General features: G+C 53.0%; 1 protein-coding gene across 3 annotated transcripts in view; it reads left to right on the forward strand.

The window, feature by feature from the left end:
* LOC136933203 (NLR family CARD domain-containing protein 3-like) overlaps positions 1-4,871 on the forward strand; it is a 72,860-nt gene extending 67,989 nt beyond the window's left edge. For all 3 annotated transcript variants that reach the window (XM_067228539.1, XM_067228541.1, XM_067228540.1), the window contains one exon: positions 3,616-4,871. In XM_067228539.1, the coding sequence (XP_067084640.1) occupies positions 3,616-4,157 (542 nt within the window). In that variant the 3' untranslated portion in view covers positions 4,158-4,871. The remainder of the gene's footprint in view (positions 1-3,615) is intronic.
* Positions 4,872-17,647: the final 12,776 nt, after the last annotated feature.

Consider the following 17,647-nt stretch of genomic DNA (forward strand, 5'->3'; position numbering starts at 1 on the left):
TCCTCCCCTCTTCCTCTCCTCCCCTCTTCCTCTCCTTCCCTTTTCCCCTCCTCTGCTCTCCACCCCTCTTCCTCTGCTCTCCTCCCCTCTTCCCCTCCTCCCCTCTTCCCCTCCTCTGCTCTCCTCCCCTCTTCCCCTCCTCCATATGCTCTCCTCCCCTCTTCCCCTCTTTCCCTCCTCTGCTCTCCTCTCCTCTTCCCCTCCTCCCTCTTCTCTCCTCCCCTGTTCCCCTCCTCACTCTCCTCCCCTATTCTCCTCTTCTCTCCTCTTCCCTTCTTCCCCTCCTCCCTCTCCTCTCCTCTTCCCCTCCTCCCTCTTCCTCTCCTCTGCTCTTCCCCTCCTCCCCTCTTCCCTTCTTCCCCTCCTTCTTCCCCTCCTGTTCCCCTCCCCTCCCTCTGCTCTCTTCTTCCCCTCCTCCCTCTCCTCCCTCTCCTCCCTCTTCCTCTCCTCCCTCTTCCCCTCCTCCCCTCTTCCCTTCTTCCCCTCCTCCCTCTCTCTCCTCTTCCCCTCCTCCCTCTCTCTCCTCTTCCCCTCCTACCTCCCCTCCCCTGTTCCCCCCCTCCCTCTGCTCTCCTCTTCCCCTCCTCTCTCTCCTCCCCTCTTCCCCATCTCCCTCTCCTCCCCTCTTCCCCTCCTCCCCTCTTCCCTTCTTTCCCTCCCTCTCTTCTCCTCCTCCCTCTGCTCTCCTCCCTCTCTTCCCCTCCTCACTCTTCCTCTCCTCTTCCCGTCCTCCCTCTTCCCCCCCTCCCTCTTCCTCTCCTCTTCCTCTCCTCCCTTCCTCCCATCTTGCCTTCTTCCCCTCCTCCCTCTTCTTTCCTCTTCCCCTCTTCCTCTCCTCCCTTCCCTTCTTCCCCTCCTCCCTCTCCTCCCCTCTTCCCCTCCTCTTCTCCCCTCTTCCCCTCCTCCCTCTGCTCTCCTCCCCTCTTCCCCTCCTCCTTCCCCTCCTCTCCTCCCCTCTTCCTTTCTTCCCTCTGCTCTCCTCCCCTCTTCCCCTCCCCTCTACCCTCTGCTCCCCTCCTCTCCTCCCCTCTTCCCTTCTTCTCTCTGCTCTCCTCCCCTCTTCCCCTCCTCCTCTGCTCTCCTCTCCTCTTCCCCTCTTCCTCTCCTCCCCTCTTCCGCTCTCCCTCTCCTCCCCTCTTCCCCTCCCTCTTCCCTCCTCCCCTCCTCTGCTCTCCTCTTCCCCTCCTCCCTCTCCTCCCCTCTTCCCCTCTGCTCTCCTCCCCTCTTCCCCTCCTCTGCTCTCCTCTTCCCCTCCTCCCTCTTTCTCTCCTCCCCTCTTCCCCTTCTCCCTCTCCTCTCCTCTTCCCCTCCTCTCCTCCCCTCTTCCCTCTACTCTCTTCTCCTCTTCCCCTCCTCCCTCTTCCTCTCCTTCCCTCTGCTCTCCTCTTCCCCTCCTCCCTCTTCTCTCCTCCCCCTTTCCCCTCCTCCCTCTTCTCTCCTCCCCCTTTCCCCTCCTCATTCTCCTCCCCTATTCTCCTCTTCCCTTCTTCCCCTCCTCTGTCTTCCTCTCCTCCGATCTTCCCCTCCTCCCCTCTTCCCTTCTTCCCCTCCTCCCTCTCTCTCCTCTTCCCCTCCTCCCTCTCTCTCCTCTTCCCCTCCTCCCTCCCCTGTTCCCCTCCCCTCCCTCTGCTCTCCTCTTCCCCTCCTCTCTCTCCTCCCCTCTTCCCCATCTCCCTCTCCTCTCCTCCCCTCTTCCCCTCCTCCCCTCTTCCCTTCTTTCCCTCCCTCTCTTCCCCTCCTCCCTCTGCTCTCCTCCCTCTCTTCCCCTCCTCCCTCTTCCTCTCCTCTTCCCTTCCTCCCTCTCCCCCCCCTCCCTCTTCCTCTCCTCTTCCCCTCCTCCCTCTTCCTCTCCTCCCTTCTTCCCCTCCTCCCTTTTCTTTCCTCTTCCCCTCTTCCTCTCCTCCCTTCCCTCCTCCCCTCTTCCCCTCCTCTTCTCCCCTCTTCCCCTCCTCCCTCTGCTCTCCTCCCCTCTTCCCCTCCTCCTTCCCCTCCTCTCCTCCCCTCTTCCCTTCTTCCCTCTGCTCTCCTCCCCTCTTCCCCTCCTCTCCTCCCCTCTTCCCTTCTTCCCTCTGCTCCCCTCCTCTCCTCCCCTCTTCCCTTCTTCCCTCTGCTCTCCTCCCCTCCTCTCCTCCCCTCTTCCCTTCTTCTCTCTGCTCTCCTCCCCTCTTCCCCTCCTCTCCTCCCCTTTTCCCCTCCTCTCCTCCCCTTTTCCCCTCCTCCTCTGCTCTCCTCTCCTCTTCCCCTCCTCCTCTGCTCTCCTCTCCTCTTCCCCTCTTCCTCTCCTCCCCTCTTCCGCTCTCCCTCTCCTCCCCTCTTCCCCTCCCTCTTCCCTCCTCCCCTCCTCTGCTCTCCTCTTCCCCTCCTCCCTCTCCTCCCCTATTCCCCTCTTCCCTCTGCTCTCCTCCCCTCTTCCCCTCCTCCTCTTCCTCTCCTCCCCTCTTCCCCTTCTCCCTCTGCTCTCCTCTCCTCTTCCCCTCCTCCCTCTCCTCTCCTCCCCTCCTCCCCTCTTCCCTCTACTCTCCTCCCCTCTTCCCCTCCTCTGCTCTCCTCTTCCCCTCCTCCCTCTTCCTCCTTCCCTCTGCTCTCCTCTTCCCCTCCTCCCTCTTCTCTCCTCCCCTGTTCCCCTCCTCCTTCTTCCTCTGCTTTCCTCTCCTCCCCCTTTCCCCTCCTCACTCTCCTCCCCTATTCTCCTCTTCCCTTCTTCCCCTCCTCCCTCTTCCTCTCCTCCCCTCTTCCCCTCCTCCCTATGCTCTCCTCCCCTCTTCCCCTCTTCCCTCTGCTCTCCTCCCCTCCTCCCCTTCTCCTTCTCCTCTCCTCCCCTCTTCCCCTCTTCCCTTTGCTCTCCTCCCCTCTTCCCCTCCTCTGCTCTCCTCTTCCTCTCCTCCCCTCTTCCTCTCCTCCCCTCTTCCCCTTCTCCCTCTCCTCTTCCCCTCCTCCCTCTCCTCCCCTCTTCCCCTCCTCCCTCTCCTCTCCTCTTCCCCTCCTCCCTCTCCTCCCCTTTTCCCCTCTTCCCTCTGATCTCCTCTTCCTCTCCTCCCCTCTTCCCCCTCTTCCTCTCCTCCCTTCTTCCCCTCCTCCCCTCTTCCCCTTCTTCCTCTCCTCCCCTCTTCCCCTCCTCCCCTGTTCTCCTTCTTCCTCTCCTCCCTTCCTCCTCTCCTCCCCTCTTCCCCTTCTTCCTTCTTCCTCTCCTCCCTCTTCCCTCTGCTCTCCTCCCCTCTTCCCCTTCTTCCCCTCCTCCCTCTCCTCTCTTCACTTCTCCCTCTCCTCCCCTGTTCCCCTCCTCCCCAAGATGGAGTGATGGGGGCATATCAGGGGTAAGGAGATGAGGGATGATGGAAAGAGGGATTTGGAGGGAGAGAGGTAGCATGTGAGGGAGGGAGAACAGAATGAGAGAATGAAAGGAAGAGAGGGAGAGTGGAAGAGAGAGAGAGGGGGAGGGACAGAGAGCAGGGTAGAGAGGATGTAACAGAGAGAGAGAGAGAGAGAGAGAGAGAGAGAGAGAGAGAGAGAGAGAGACGGAGAGAGAGAATGAAAGGGGGAGGGCAGGAAGAGGGAGACATTCTAATGTGAATGATGATGATCAGTAATATATTGTGTCTTGGTCTCCCCCATCAGATGCCTGTGAGCTCACACTGGACCCAAACACAGCATACAGAGACCTCTCTCTGTCTGAGGAGAACAGAAAGGTGACAAGGAGGAGAGAGGAGCAGCCGTATCCTCGTCACCCAGAGAGATTTGAGCACTGTCCACAGGTGCTGTGTAGAGAGGGTCTGTCTGGGCGCTGTTACTGGGAGGCAGAGAGGAGTGGAGGAGGACTGGTTCATATAGCAGTGACATATAAAGGAATCAGCAGGAGAGGAGAGGGTGCTGACTGTCTGCTTGGATACAATAACAAGTCCTGGAGTCTGAGGTGTGATGATAACAGTTACTATGCCAGGCACAATAATAAGAGCACTGACATACCTGCCCCCCCCTCCAGCTCCCACAGAGTAGGAGTGTATCTGGACTGGCCGGCCGGCACTCTGTCCTTCTACACAGTCTCCTCTGACACACTGACCCACCTGCACACATTCCACAGCACATTCACTGAGCCCCTCTATCCTGGGTTCAGGGTTTATAACTCTGACTCCTCAGTGTCCCTGTGTCAGGTAGAATAGCCCACACACACTCTCACACACTGTGCTCACATAGATGTCATTGAAGATTGAACTGTATACAGTTGTGATTGATATCCCAGAGTGTTTGTAAATATTGCTGTGTGTAGAATGTTTGTTTTGTTTTAACCTTTAGATGTAAATATTACTGATATTAATATGATTAATATCTCTAAATATTACCGACGCTTCCACCAGAGTGAGTTATTTTTCCAAAACGGAAGCTAGCTAGCTTTAATTAGCTTCCGTTACATAGCAACCTAGCATAATACTCGTAGCAATGCTACTACCTGCTAGCGTTACTTGTTAGCCTCCTAACTGTACATTTTGAAGCCATACTACAGCGTTTGTCATGTCGTTTTTGTCTATCGGAAAATAGTGGGTTGGAATGTTCAGAATCACACGTGCGACGTTACTCTGTGGGGCTTTCGAACTATCGCACACGTGTGATGCTACTCCTTAACGGGTTCATTGTTGACAAACAACAATCCAAGTTTATGTACCCTTAGTATAGATAGTCCACATATTTACATTTTAGGTATATGTTTATTGTATGCACCTTCCTGCCAAAGCAAATTCCTTGTCTGTGCAAACTCTCATGGCGAATAAATCCCATTCTGATTCTGATTCTGATCCTGTCTTTGATCTCAGTTCCACTGAATGTGATGAACTAAATAGTGTCTTAGTGACTAAATAAGGAGAAATAAAGATGTTTTATACAGGATGATAGAAGACATGCTGTGTGTTTGTTGGTGACCCAGTGGCCCTATAGACACACATACACACATGTACACACACACATGTACACACACACACACACACGTACACACACACACATGTACACACACACACACACACACTGGAAACACTACATTTAGGACCAGTAATATGACAGTATTACCCACTTGAATATACACTGTGTGTGTGTCTAGTGTGATTCCCTCCCTCCCTACTTTCCCTCCCTACTCTCTCCTTCCACCCTCCCTCCCTACTTTCTCCCCCCCACCCTCTCTCCCTTCTCTCTCCCTACTCTCTCCCCCCACCCTCCCTCCCTACTCTCTCCCCCCACCCTCCCTCCCTACTCTCTCTCCCCCCACCCTCCCTCCCTACTCTCTCCCCCTACCCTCCCTCCCTACTCTCTCCCCTCACCCTCCCTCCCTAACCTCCCTCCCTACTCTCTCCCCCCTCCCTCCCTACTCTCTCCCCCTACCCTCCCTCCGTACTCTCTCTCTCCCTACTCTCTCCCCCCACCCTCCCTCTCTACTCTCTCCCCCCACCCTCCCTCCCTACTCTCTCCCCCACCCTCCCTCCCTACTTTCTTCCCCACCCTCCCACTCTCCCCACCCTCCCTCCCCACACTCCCTCCCTACTCTCTCCCTCCACCCTCCCTCCCTACTCTCTCCCCCACCCTCACTCCCTACTTTCTCCCCCCCCCTCCCCCCCTCCCCACTCTCCCCACCCTCCCTCCCCACACTCCCTCCCTACTCTCTCCTCCCACCCTCCCTCCCTACCCTCCCTCCCTCCCTACTCTCTCCCCCCACCTTCCCTCCCTACTCTCTCCCCCCACCCTCTCTCCCTACTCTCTCCTCCCACCCTTCCTCCCCACACTCCCTCCCTACTCTCTCCCCCCACCCTCCCTCCCTACTCTCTCCCCCCACCCTCCCTCCCTACTCTCTCCCCCCACCCTCCCTCCCTACTCTCTCCCCCCACCCTCCCTCCCTACTCTCCCTCCCTACTCTCTCCCCTCACCTCCCTCCCTACTCTCCCACCCTCCCTCCCTACTCTCTCCCCCCACTCCTCATCTCCCTCCACTGGCTTCCCATCACGGCCCGTATCAGATTCAAGACTCTGGTACTGACCTTCCGAGCGGTGAACGGGACTGCTCCTGACTACATCAAGTCTCTCCTCCAGCCTTACACCCCCCCCCCCGCCACCTACGGTCTTCTTCTGACAACCGTCTGGTGGTCCCACCGCTCAAGAGCACCCGCTCCCAACCCAAGCTCTTCTCCTGTCTGGCCCCCCAATGGTGGAATCACCTCCCCACCTCCATCAGAGACACTGACTGTCTCTCCACCTTCAAGAAAAGGCTCAAGACGCACTTGTTCCGGGAGTACAACGGTACTTAGGGATGATTTGCTGGACCTGATGTTAGTTTCCTCCAGGATCACAATGACTCTTACTTAGAGACTTGTTGCTCTTGTTGGTTAACTGTAACTGATTTAAAATGATCGTACTGGCTGTGAAATATATTTTTACTGTTGCTTGTTTTTTCTACAGGTACACTCTTGCACTTTTTTGAGGTTCATGTTGTTTAATTGTAACTTACTCAACTACAAGCTCTTATGGTTCTTCTGTCTGACACCTATTTAGGTTTTTCACAATGTGTGCTTCTTGTTTGGCTCCCCGCAATGTTTGGGGCGTCTCAGTGTTATGATCAGTGACCTGTGCTCTTTTGTAAAGCTCTCTCTTGGAAGTCGCTTTGGAGAAAAGTGTCTGCTAAATAAAAAAATGTAAATGTATTCTATCCCCCTCCCTCCCTACTCTCTCCCCCCACCCTCCCTCCCTACGCTCCCTCCCTACTCTCTCCCCCCACCCTCCCTCCCTACCCTCCCTCCCTATTCTCTCCCCCCACCCTCCCTCCCTACCCTCCCTCGCTACTCTCTCCCCCCCACCCTCCCTCCCTACTCTCTCCCCCCCACCCTCCCTCCCTACTCTCTCCCCCCCTCCCTCCCTCCCTACTCTCTCCCCTCACCCTCCCTCCCTACTCTCTCCCCCCACCCTCCCTCCCTACTCTCTCCCCCCCACCCTCCCTCCCTACTCTCTCCCCCCACCCTCCCTCCCTACTCTCTCTCTCCCCCACCCTCCCTCCCTACTCTCTCCCCCCACCCTCCCTCCCTACTCTCTCGACCCCACCCTCCCTCCCTACTCTCTCCCCCCCACCCTCCCTCCCTACTCTCTCCCCCCACCCTCCCTCCCTACCCTCCCTCCCTACTCTCTCCCCCCACCCTCCCTCCCTACTCTCTCCCCCCACCCTCCCTCCCTACCCTCCCTCCCTACTCTCTCCCCCCACCCTCCCTCCCTACCCTCCCTCCCTACTCTCTCCCCCCACCCTCCCTCCCTACCCTCCCTCGCTACTCTCTCCCCCCACCCTCCCTCCCTACTCTCTCCCCCAACTCTCCCTCCCTACTCTCCCTCCCTACTCTCTCCCCCCACCCTCCCTCCCTACTCCCTCCCTACTCTCTCCCCCCACCCTCCCTCCCTACTCTCTCCCCCCACCCTCCCCCCACCCTCCCTCCCTACTCTCTCCCCCCACCCTCCCTCCCTACTCTCTCCCCCCACCCTCCCTCCCTACCCTCCCTCCCTACTCTCTCCCCCACCCTCCCTCCCTACCCTCCCTCGCTACTCTCTCCCCCCACCCTCCCTCCCTACTCTCTCCCCCCACCCTCCCTCCCTACCCTCCCTCCCTACTCTCTCCCCCACCCTCCCTCCCTACCCTCCCTCGCTACTCTCTCCCCCCACCCTCCCTCCCTACTCTCTCCCCCCACCCTCCCTCCCTACTCTCCCTCCCTACTCTCTCCCCCCACCCTCCCTCCCTACTCTCTCCCCCCCACCCTCAATCCCTACTCTCTTCCTCCAGGATCACAATGACTCTTACTTAGAGACTTCCTGCTCTTGTTGATTAACTGTAACTGATTTAAAATGATCGTACTTGCTTTGAAATATATTTTTATTGTTGCTTGTTTTTTCTACAGGTACACTCTTGCACTTTTTTGAGGTTCATGTTGTTTAATTGTAACTTACTCAACTACAAGCTCTTATGGTTCTTCTGTCTGACACCTATTTAGGTTTTTCACAATGTGTGCTTCTTGTTTGGCTCCCCGCAATGTTTGGGGCGTCTCAGTGTTATGATCAGTGACCTGTGCTCTTTTGTAAAGCTCTCTCTTGGAAGTCGCTTTGGAGAAAAGTGTCTGCTAAATGAAAAAATGTAAATGTATTCTATCCCCCTCCCTCCCTACTCTCTCCCCCCACCCTCCCTCCCTACGCTCCCTCCCTACTCTCTCCCCCCACCCTCCCTCCCTACCCTCCCTCCCTATTCTCTCCCCCCACCCTCCCTCCCTACCCTCCCTCGCTACTCTCTCCCCCCCACCCTCCCTCCCTACTCTCTCCCCCCCACCCTCCCTCCCTACTCTCTCCCCCCCTCCCTCCCTCCCTACTCTCTCCCCTCACCCTCCCTCCCTACTCTCTCCCCCCACCCTCCCTCCCTACTCTCTCCCCCCCACCCTCCCTCCCTACTCTCTCCCCCCACCCTCCCTCCCTACTCTCTCTCTCCCCCACCCTCCCTCCCTACTCTCTCCCCCCACCCTCCCTCCCTACTCTCTCGACCCCACCCTCCCTCCCTACTCTCTCCCCCCCACCCTCCCTCCCTACTCTCTCCCCCCACCCTCCCTCCCTACCCTCCCTCCCTACTCTCTCCCCCCACCCTCCCTCCCTACTCTCTCCCCCCACCCTCCCTCCCTACCCTCCCTCCCTACTCTCTCCCCCCACCCTCCCTCCCTACCCTCCCTCCCTACTCTCTCCCCCCACCCTCCCTCCCTACCCTCCCTCGCTACTCTCTCCCCCCACCCTCCCTCCCTACTCTCTCCCCCAACTCTCCCTCCCTACTCTCCCTCCCTACTCTCTCCCCCCACCCTCCCTCCCTACTCCCTCCCTACTCTCTCCCCCCACCCTCCCTCCCTACTCTCTCCCCCCACCCTCCCCCCACCCTCCCTCCCTACTCTCTCCCCCCACCCTCCCTCCCTACTCTCTCCCCCCACCCTCCCTCCCTACCCTCCCTCCCTACTCTCTCCCCCCACCCTCCCTCCCTACTCTCTCCCCCCACCCTCCCTCCCTACTCTCTCCCCCCACCCTCCCTACCCTCCCTCCCTACTCTCTCCCCCCACCCTCCCTACCCTCCCTCCCTACTCTCTCCCCCCACCCTCCCTCCCTACCCTCCCTCGCTACTCTCTCCCCCCACCCTCCCTCCCTACTCTCCCCCCCACCCTCCCTCCCTACTCTCCCTCCCTACTCTCTCGACCCCACCCTCCCTCCCTACCCTCCCTCCCTACTCTCTCCCCCCACCCTCCCTCCCTACTCTCTCCCCCCACCCTCCCTCCCTACCCTCCCTCCCTACTCTCTCCCCCCACCCTCCCTCCCTACTCTCTCCCCCCACCCTCCCTCCCTACTCTCTGATATGAAAGGACCCTGGACTTAGTGGTGGACGCCTCAGACACACATCCCATCTACCTGCACCTGGGCTCCATCTACCTGGAGGAGGCCAGGGGGATATGGGCGGGGTCACACACACACATGAACCAGGGAGATGGTTTAGTAACTGAACTAGGAGGTCGTTTGGGGACAATCATTGTTTTGCTGTAAGTAAAACCCATCTGTTTGTATCTGTCCATTTGTAGTATGAGAAGGCTCAAAGGACATATTTAGGTGCCTGCATGAGTACCTGTCTTGTCTCCCCTCCCTGAGAGCCCTGCATATCCCAGACCTGCTCAACAAAGGAGCAGACCTGATGTCACGGGGACGAACCACCGTTGGGGGTGGATGGACGAGGCCTCTTCCTCAGTGGAAGGATGCTCTCCCAAGCCGGAGGCACGGTGAAGAGCCCACCTGGGATCGGAGGTCCTCTCATGGCTTGGCTACTGAGAGGGACCTGTTAGAACACAGAGGTCTGTCTGAGGCTGTCATCCAGACTGTACAGAGCACACGCATGTGATCCACTGTGAGGGGTCATGTGATCCACTGTGAGGGGTCATGTGATCCACTGTGAGGGGTCATGTGACACGCTGGCAAACTTTCTCTCGGTGGTGTGAAGGACAAAACGTTGACCCAGTCTCGTACCGGATCAAAACGTTCTTGTGCTTTTTACGATCACTGTTTGACAGGAGACTGCGGGTAGTGTCAGGGTATATGCAACAGCCGTCTCAGCTTTTTATGAAGGTGTTGCCAGGACGACTGTTCAGCCTCCTGTTGGTTAAAGGTTTCCTGTCTGGTACGTACAGGCTCAGACCCCCTCAGAGAGCGTCAGGGCCCCAGTGGGACCACGTGAATTCCAGCACATAACCATGACAACATGGATCTCATTCCAGTGCTGCTGAATCAGCAGAGAGCAGCTGTCTGGGGAATGTCAGAAGGTCAATAAAGTGAAATGGATTAAAGCCTCAGAGACAAGGGTCTAGTTATGGAAGCCTTTGTTTGAACCAATCACGAGCCTGCGCTTCGTTTATCTCACCAGCTTCCTCCTCGCTCTGACTCCGGCTAAGCCAGTGACTGACTTGTGTGCCTTGTCCACACACGCAGACTGTCTGATCATCTCAGGTGACCAGACAAGCGCAGTGGTGTGACCTAACCCAGGCTGTGTGCCCAAGGTCACCAGTGGGATGTTCAGGGTACAGAGCTGCCAGCTGAGATCATTCTTCCCCCTTCCACACAGCGGGGAGAAAGAAAAACGTAGCTGTGTTTATGTCCAGTAGGCGCTCTCTCATGCTACTGTAAGGCTGGGTGTCACCCTACCCCCTCCTCTATCATGCTACTGTAAGGCTGGGTGTCCCCCTGCCCCCTCCTCTCTCATGCTACTGTAAGGCTGGGTGTCACCCTGCCCCCTCCTCTCTCATGCTACTGTAAGGCTGGGTGTCCCCCTGCCCCCTCCTCTCTCATGCTACTGTAAGGCTGGGTGTCACCCTGCCCCCTCCTCTCTCATGCTACTGTAAGGCTGGGTGTCCCCCTGCCCCCTCCTCTCTCATGCTACTGTAAGGCTGGGTGTCCCCCTGCCCCCTCCTCTCTCATGCCACTGTAAGGCTGGGTGTCCCCCTGCCCCCTCCTCTCTCATGCTACTGTAAGGCTGGGTGTCCCCCTGCCCCCTCCTCTCATATGCTAACATCTGGAGTTGCTGGACAGAGTCTCTGCTTGATGGGTCTCACACCTCATTGTGTAACTTCCTGTCGCATTGCTAAGTCATGTGTTGATAAGGGTCAACATGTGGTCTGATTGGTTGTTCTTGTGTATAAAGGGAATTGTGAAGCATTGTTCTGTGGATTCTTCATCTCCTGAGACCTTCTCCTCAGCTCTGGCTTGTCCTACTCCTTCTCCTTCCTCACCTCTTGCTTTCTCTCTCTGAGTTACAATAATCATGGTAGAGTAGTATGATTTAAAGATTTCATTTTGTAACATGTTTACCTTGTAATTGATTTCATTCATTTGCAATGTTATTAAATGTATATTCATTTAACCTTACTTTGACCATTCTTGCTCTGATTTAACCCACAGTTAAATAACTAATTATATTGATATTGGCATTGGGGTATTGGCATTGACATTGGTTAATGTTAAAACACTGTTCAGTTTCCCATCTTCCTCTAAACAGGGGAATTTGTTTTGGTTGTTTGGCCAATATGAACCATACACAAGATGTGTAAGACATGCATGCATTCAAACCAGTTACAGCTTTTCCTAGTTTTTCGATTAAAAACAAAATATTCTACACAGCTTTTACTCAATACTGTAGCACAGTCCACAGACAAAGCACGGTACCATCACACCTTCTCCTTATCTCCCAGAGGAGAAGCTTCAAAGCTTCTGGCCCAGCATGGGGTCAGAAACAGAGGCCACACGGCCTACAGTATCAGACAAAGGATTTATAAGGAAGAACTTTCTTATGTGGATTTACAAACATATTCTCAAGGACTACATGGCTCATGGACACTATTTCAATGACAGTAGTTGATGTGTTATAATGTGTGTTTTTCTCATTTACTTAGAACGTTGTTTAATTGAGGTTTGATTATAACTTCCCTTCAAGGATAGTTAAGTCAGCCAATCTTGATATCAAAATGATTGTACCATACTAACAAAACCATTTATGAATGTTGTATTGTTATATTCTGAAGTTTAAGCATTCCATGGACAGTTGAAATAACGGAACTCAAAAGGTACAGATACTTCACACCTAGGCAGATATCAGGACGACGCCCAGGTGGGGGGAAACTGACCAATGAAAGAGGTCACCTTCACGGAGACCCCCCCCCCTTGTTCTTTGGATTATAAAACCCCCAAACGTACAATCACCCTCGCTTGTTCGTAGGATTAAACTGAGGTGAACGCGTCACTCTCTAACCTATTCCTCTCAATCGGCACATTCACTGAGCGCCCGGAACTTTGACGAGAGATTCCGCTTTCTATTCGTTGGACATAACGAACCTTTGACTCTTTCTTCAAACCGACAAAAGTAACTACGATTTGCAATATTTCTTACTTGTGATATATTGGCATGTTGTGATTAAATTGTTGATGTTTGATTGTATTTTACAATTTAGTTAACTTAACCCTTGCTAAGTCAGTTACCCTTGCTCGTCCATTGTTACCCCAAAGGCCTACCTGTCCCTCTCTACCCCTATCTCTCTCTCTCTCTCTCCCCCCTTCACACGCGCTCTACACAGCCATTGTGTTGCTCGCCCTCATTTGCATACAGCCACTGTACTACTCTGACTAACCCATAACTTACCTGGTATTTGTTCATTATAATTACATTCTCCTAAATAAATCATTGTGTATAATCCTCACGTATCACTCCCGTTATCTGATCTGCTCTACTTTCATAGAATTCACTACTTAAGATTAGATTGATTATTATGAAGGCTATTATTGCAATATTATTCAATAAGGTTTCCTCTATCCCTTTAACAATAAGAGGTGGTGCCCCCAAGAACTACATGCTTTATTATTAAATTAAGTATTGCTAATCTTAAACGAGCAAACCCCGCTACAATACATATAGTCCATGTTTCAATAATTTATCATATAAAGGCACCTGTTAAACCAGGGAATTTGCATCATTTCCATAAAAATATAGAAACACAAAGTCAATACAGCTGTGATAAATATGTCCACTGCTCAACCATACACCCTTCTAAGACCCTTCAGGTACCGAGACATCAACACAACTCACCTCAGTCCGACAACAGACGTAAGGCATAACTGTTAAAGGCTCGGAAACATCACCCTAGTTCTCTGTACGATTGCCTGTTCTGAACAGCTGATCACTCATCACACACTGCGTAGGTAAGACTACACACTGGACTGGGAGGGCGTGGTGTCTACCAGGTGACAGACTGCATGTAAGACTACACACTGGACTGGGAGGGCGTGGTGTCTACCAGGTGACAGACTGCATGTAAGACTACACACTGGACTGGGAGGGCGTGGTGTCTACCAGGTGACAGACTGCATGTAAGACTACACACTGGACTGGGAGGGTGTGGTGTCTACCAGGTGACAGACTGCATGTAAGACTACACACTGGACTGGGAGGGCGTGGTGTCTACCAGGTGACAGACTGCATGTAAGACTACACACTGGACTGGGAGGGCGTGGTGTGTACCAGGTGACAGACTGCATGTAATACTACACACTGGACTGGGAGGGCGTGGTGTCTACCAGGTGACAGACTGCATGTAAGACTACACACTGGACTGGGAGGGCGTGGTGTCTACCAGGTGGCCAGATAAACACATGGAGCACCTAAACACTTTACGGTTTTTAATGAGACAAGTGTCCTGTAGCACCACTAGAGAGCAGCACTAGGACATGGCTGCATTGTGAACCACTTGTCTGGGCCTCCTGTTTGTGTGTGTCTGTGTTCACCCTACTACACTGAAAAGAAACACAAAAAACCTCTCTCCCCTCCCTCCCTCCCCCTGCCTATTTATCTTTTCCTGTCTTTCACTGTCTCCCAATAGCTACTTTAAATTTCAAGTAGTTGATTGGCATGTTTTTGTCTTTCATTGTAAATAAGCCTGAGGAAGCTCTTCTACTTCTGGGGGGGGCACCACCCTGAAATTAGGTTTTGCAGGTTGGGATGTCTGTTAGCCAAAAGTCAAATCGCTCACTCGTGATTTGTAAGAGCACTGCCCTTTGATTAGTTTTGATTTTAGTAAAGACAAGAACAGCTTAATATGAAATATAAAATCTTGTTTGTATCCATAACGTTTACTGATGGTCGCTGTTTTTAATTATAATAAGTACTTGAGTATTGTCTGCTGTTTTATAATTGTAGTCCACTGCATCTTGTACACAATTATTGTACTTTGAATTTACATTTAGCTTTTTATACTTTTTAAAAGATGCACAGTTTTGTTTTGTTTGAACACATGGGCTCAGGCCCGAAGTGACCATGGAGAGAAGGTTGTTGCCATGGAGACACCCCTAAACCATCAATCATTGTTGTGGAGGGAGTTAGCAAGATTAAGCTGATGCGAAAAGATCAAATGGATGGGAAATATCTCCCCTCCCCTCCAGATATCTCCCCTCCTAACTCCTCCAATCTCCCCTCCCCGATCTTTCCTCCTCACCTCCATATATCTCCCCTCCTCACTTCCCCTATCTCCCCTCCTTCCCTCACCTCCTTATATCTCCCCTCGTCCCCTCCTCACTTCCCCTATCCCCTCCTTCCCTTCCCTCCTTATATCTCCCCTCCTTCCCTCACCTCCTTATATCTCCCCTCCTCCCCTCCTCACTTCCCCTATCTCCTCTCCTCACTTCCCCTATCTCCCCTCCTTCCTTCCCCTCCTTAAATCTCCCCTCCTTCCCTCACCTCCTTATATCTCCCCTCCTCCCCTCCTCACTTCTCCTATCTCCCCTCCTTCCCTCACCTCCTTATATCTCCCCTCCTTCCCTCACCTCCTTATATCTCCCCTCCTCCCCTCCTCACTTCCCCTATCTCCCCTCCTTCCCTCACCTCCTTATATCTCCCCTCCTCCCCTCCTCACTTCCCCTATCTCCCCTCCTTCCCTCACCTCCTTATATTTTCCCTCCTACTGTATATTTACCCATAATTCTAATAAGTCATGGGACCTACAAATCTTGGCAACACCCATCATTTCTGCTGGCAGCGTCAAGTTCAAAACAACTGCACTTCCTCATACATGAAGTTGGTTTCTCCAGAACAGAGGCTGACAGACAGACAGACATCAGACATGAGCAGGAATGCTGTGTAGCCTACAGCTGAGGAGTGGATGCCTGTAGAAGAAGAGATTCATATCAGTTTTCTATATCAGTAAAACATTCCATCAGTTACAAAAAGAAAAGAGAATGACATTGTAAACATGTAATCATTTATAAATGAAGCAAGTCCAAGTCTTTTTACTTTCTGCAGAAGCTCCAATGAATGTCACCGACTCTCTATAGCTCTCTTTCCCCCTTCCCCCCCCCCCCCCCCTCTCTCTCTCTCTCTCTCTCTCTCTCTCTCTCTCTCTCTCTCTCTCTCTCTCTCTCTCTCTCTCTATCTCTCTCTCTCTCTCTTGTCCTCTTCTTTCTCTTCCTCCCTTCTATTTGTCTTTCTCTTCCTTTCTCTCCCCTCTTTACTCAATCCCTATCTCTGTCTTCCTCTCCCCACTCTCTCTCTTCCTCTCTTCCTCTCTTTGTCTGTTTCCTTTAGTCTGTCCACCCCTGCTGTAAGGGAGCCCTAGAGACAGTGTGACCCCCCTCAGTCTCACCATGTGTCCATCTCTGGGTGAGACTGAGGGGGGATCCACTCGGTTTTCATAATCACTGTCTCAGCACAGCAGAGGACACCTCTTGCAAATGTGTTAACACTTTCTCATTGGATTGACACATTTTCCCCACCCTTTTGCAAAACAGTTAACACGGATGTCATTCAAGCAGTCCAAACTCCATTGTTTTAGCTATGGTAACCAAACAGAAACCAGCTGTTCCTAACTTTTGGAAACTACCTACATCAGTATGAACGCACTGAAGCACCTGTTTGACACTCCTTCACACAAATCTTTATTTAGCAATCAGTCTGCAGGGCTTACGTAAAAGGTGCAGCGTCTGTGTTGTTCTTTGCCAACATGGATGGAAGAGGTCTAATGCAGGTGAGAGTGAGAGGAAGAGGTAGAGGGGTCCGAGGAAGAGGTGGAGGTATAGTTGGAAGGGCTCAGGTTTCTGATGACATTCGGGCAACTGTTATTGATCACATTATCAATCATGGCCTTTCACTTAGAGAGGCTGGACAAAGAGTCCAACCTGTTCTGAACAGAAGCACTGTTGCATCCATTGTCAGAATTGTTCGACAGGAAAACAGGTAATGTTGCTGTACAGTATATACAGAAATATCTTCAGTGACATACTTTATGTAATTGTTCCATCATTCTCATTACACGTATTCTTTATAGAATCCAGAGGCTGCCATTCTCTGGTGGTAGAGGGAGAATGTTTACGTAGTGCTGAGCAGGAGGCAGCCATTGTGAACATGGTTGTGGCAAACAACCATAAGGCTGTGTGAAATCAGGACAGCAGTGATTGAAGATCAGGGCATGTTTAGGAACATCAACAACGTGAGTGTGTCCACCATTGACCGCATCCTAAGAAAGAACCATATGGCAATGAAGCAGCTCTATACAGTTCCATTTCAAAGGAACTCTGACGTTGTGAAGGAGGCCAGATGCCAATATGTGGAGGTAAGGAAACATTACTACAGTATACTGTAATGCCTTGTCATATCATGCAGTTAGAGTCAACTGGAGTCACTTTTCATTGTAATTTTGCCTTTTTTTACTTAGAGAAAAATGGAGCTTGAAGCTGAGGGGGCACATGTCTTCATTTATGTTGATGAAGCCGGCTTCAATCTCTGCAAAGTGAGGCGACGTGGAAGGAACCTCATTGGGCACAGGGCCACTATAGCAGTTCCAGGACAGAGGGGCACCAACATAACCATGTGTGCTGCCATCTCCAATGATGGTGTCCTATGCAATCAGTTGTCAGGTGGCTGAGCGGTGAGGGAGTCGGGCTTGTAATCAGAAGGTCGCTGGTTCGATTCCCGGCCGTGTCAAATGACGTTGTGTCCTTGGGCAAGGCACTTCACCCTACTTGCTTCGGGGAGAATGTCCCTGTACTTACTGTAAGTCGCTCTGGATAAGAGCGTCTGCTAAATGACTAAATGTAAATGTAAATGTAAATATCCCCACTATTGGCCCATACAACACCGAGCGCCTCATGACATTCCTGGATGCACTTCGTGACAGGCTGATCCCACCTGAGGAGGGAGGGCTGTTGAGGCCTGGCATGTCACTCTTCGTCATCATCTGGGACAATGTGGGGGAATCAGGTGGCTGAGCGGTGAGGAAATCGGGCTAGTCATCTGAAGGTTGCCAGTTCGATTCCCGGCCGTGCCAAATGACGTTGTGTCCTTGGGCAAGGCACTTCACCCTACTTGCCTCGGGGGGAATGTCCCTGTACTTACTGTAAGTCGCTCTGGATAAGAGCGTCTGCTAAATGACTAAATGTAAATGTGGGGTTCCACCACTCTCGCCTTGTCAATGAGTGGTCTGCAGTACACCCTCGGATGATGATGCAGTTCCTTCCAGCATATAGCCCATTTTTGAATCCCATAGAGGAGTTCTTCAGTGCTTGGAGGTGGAAGGTTTATGATCACCGTCCCTATGAGCAGA

This window comes from Osmerus mordax, chromosome 2 (genome assembly GCF_038355195.1).
Source record: "Osmerus mordax isolate fOsmMor3 chromosome 2, fOsmMor3.pri, whole genome shotgun sequence".
Taxonomy (NCBI): Eukaryota; Metazoa; Chordata; class Actinopteri; order Osmeriformes; family Osmeridae; genus Osmerus; species Osmerus mordax.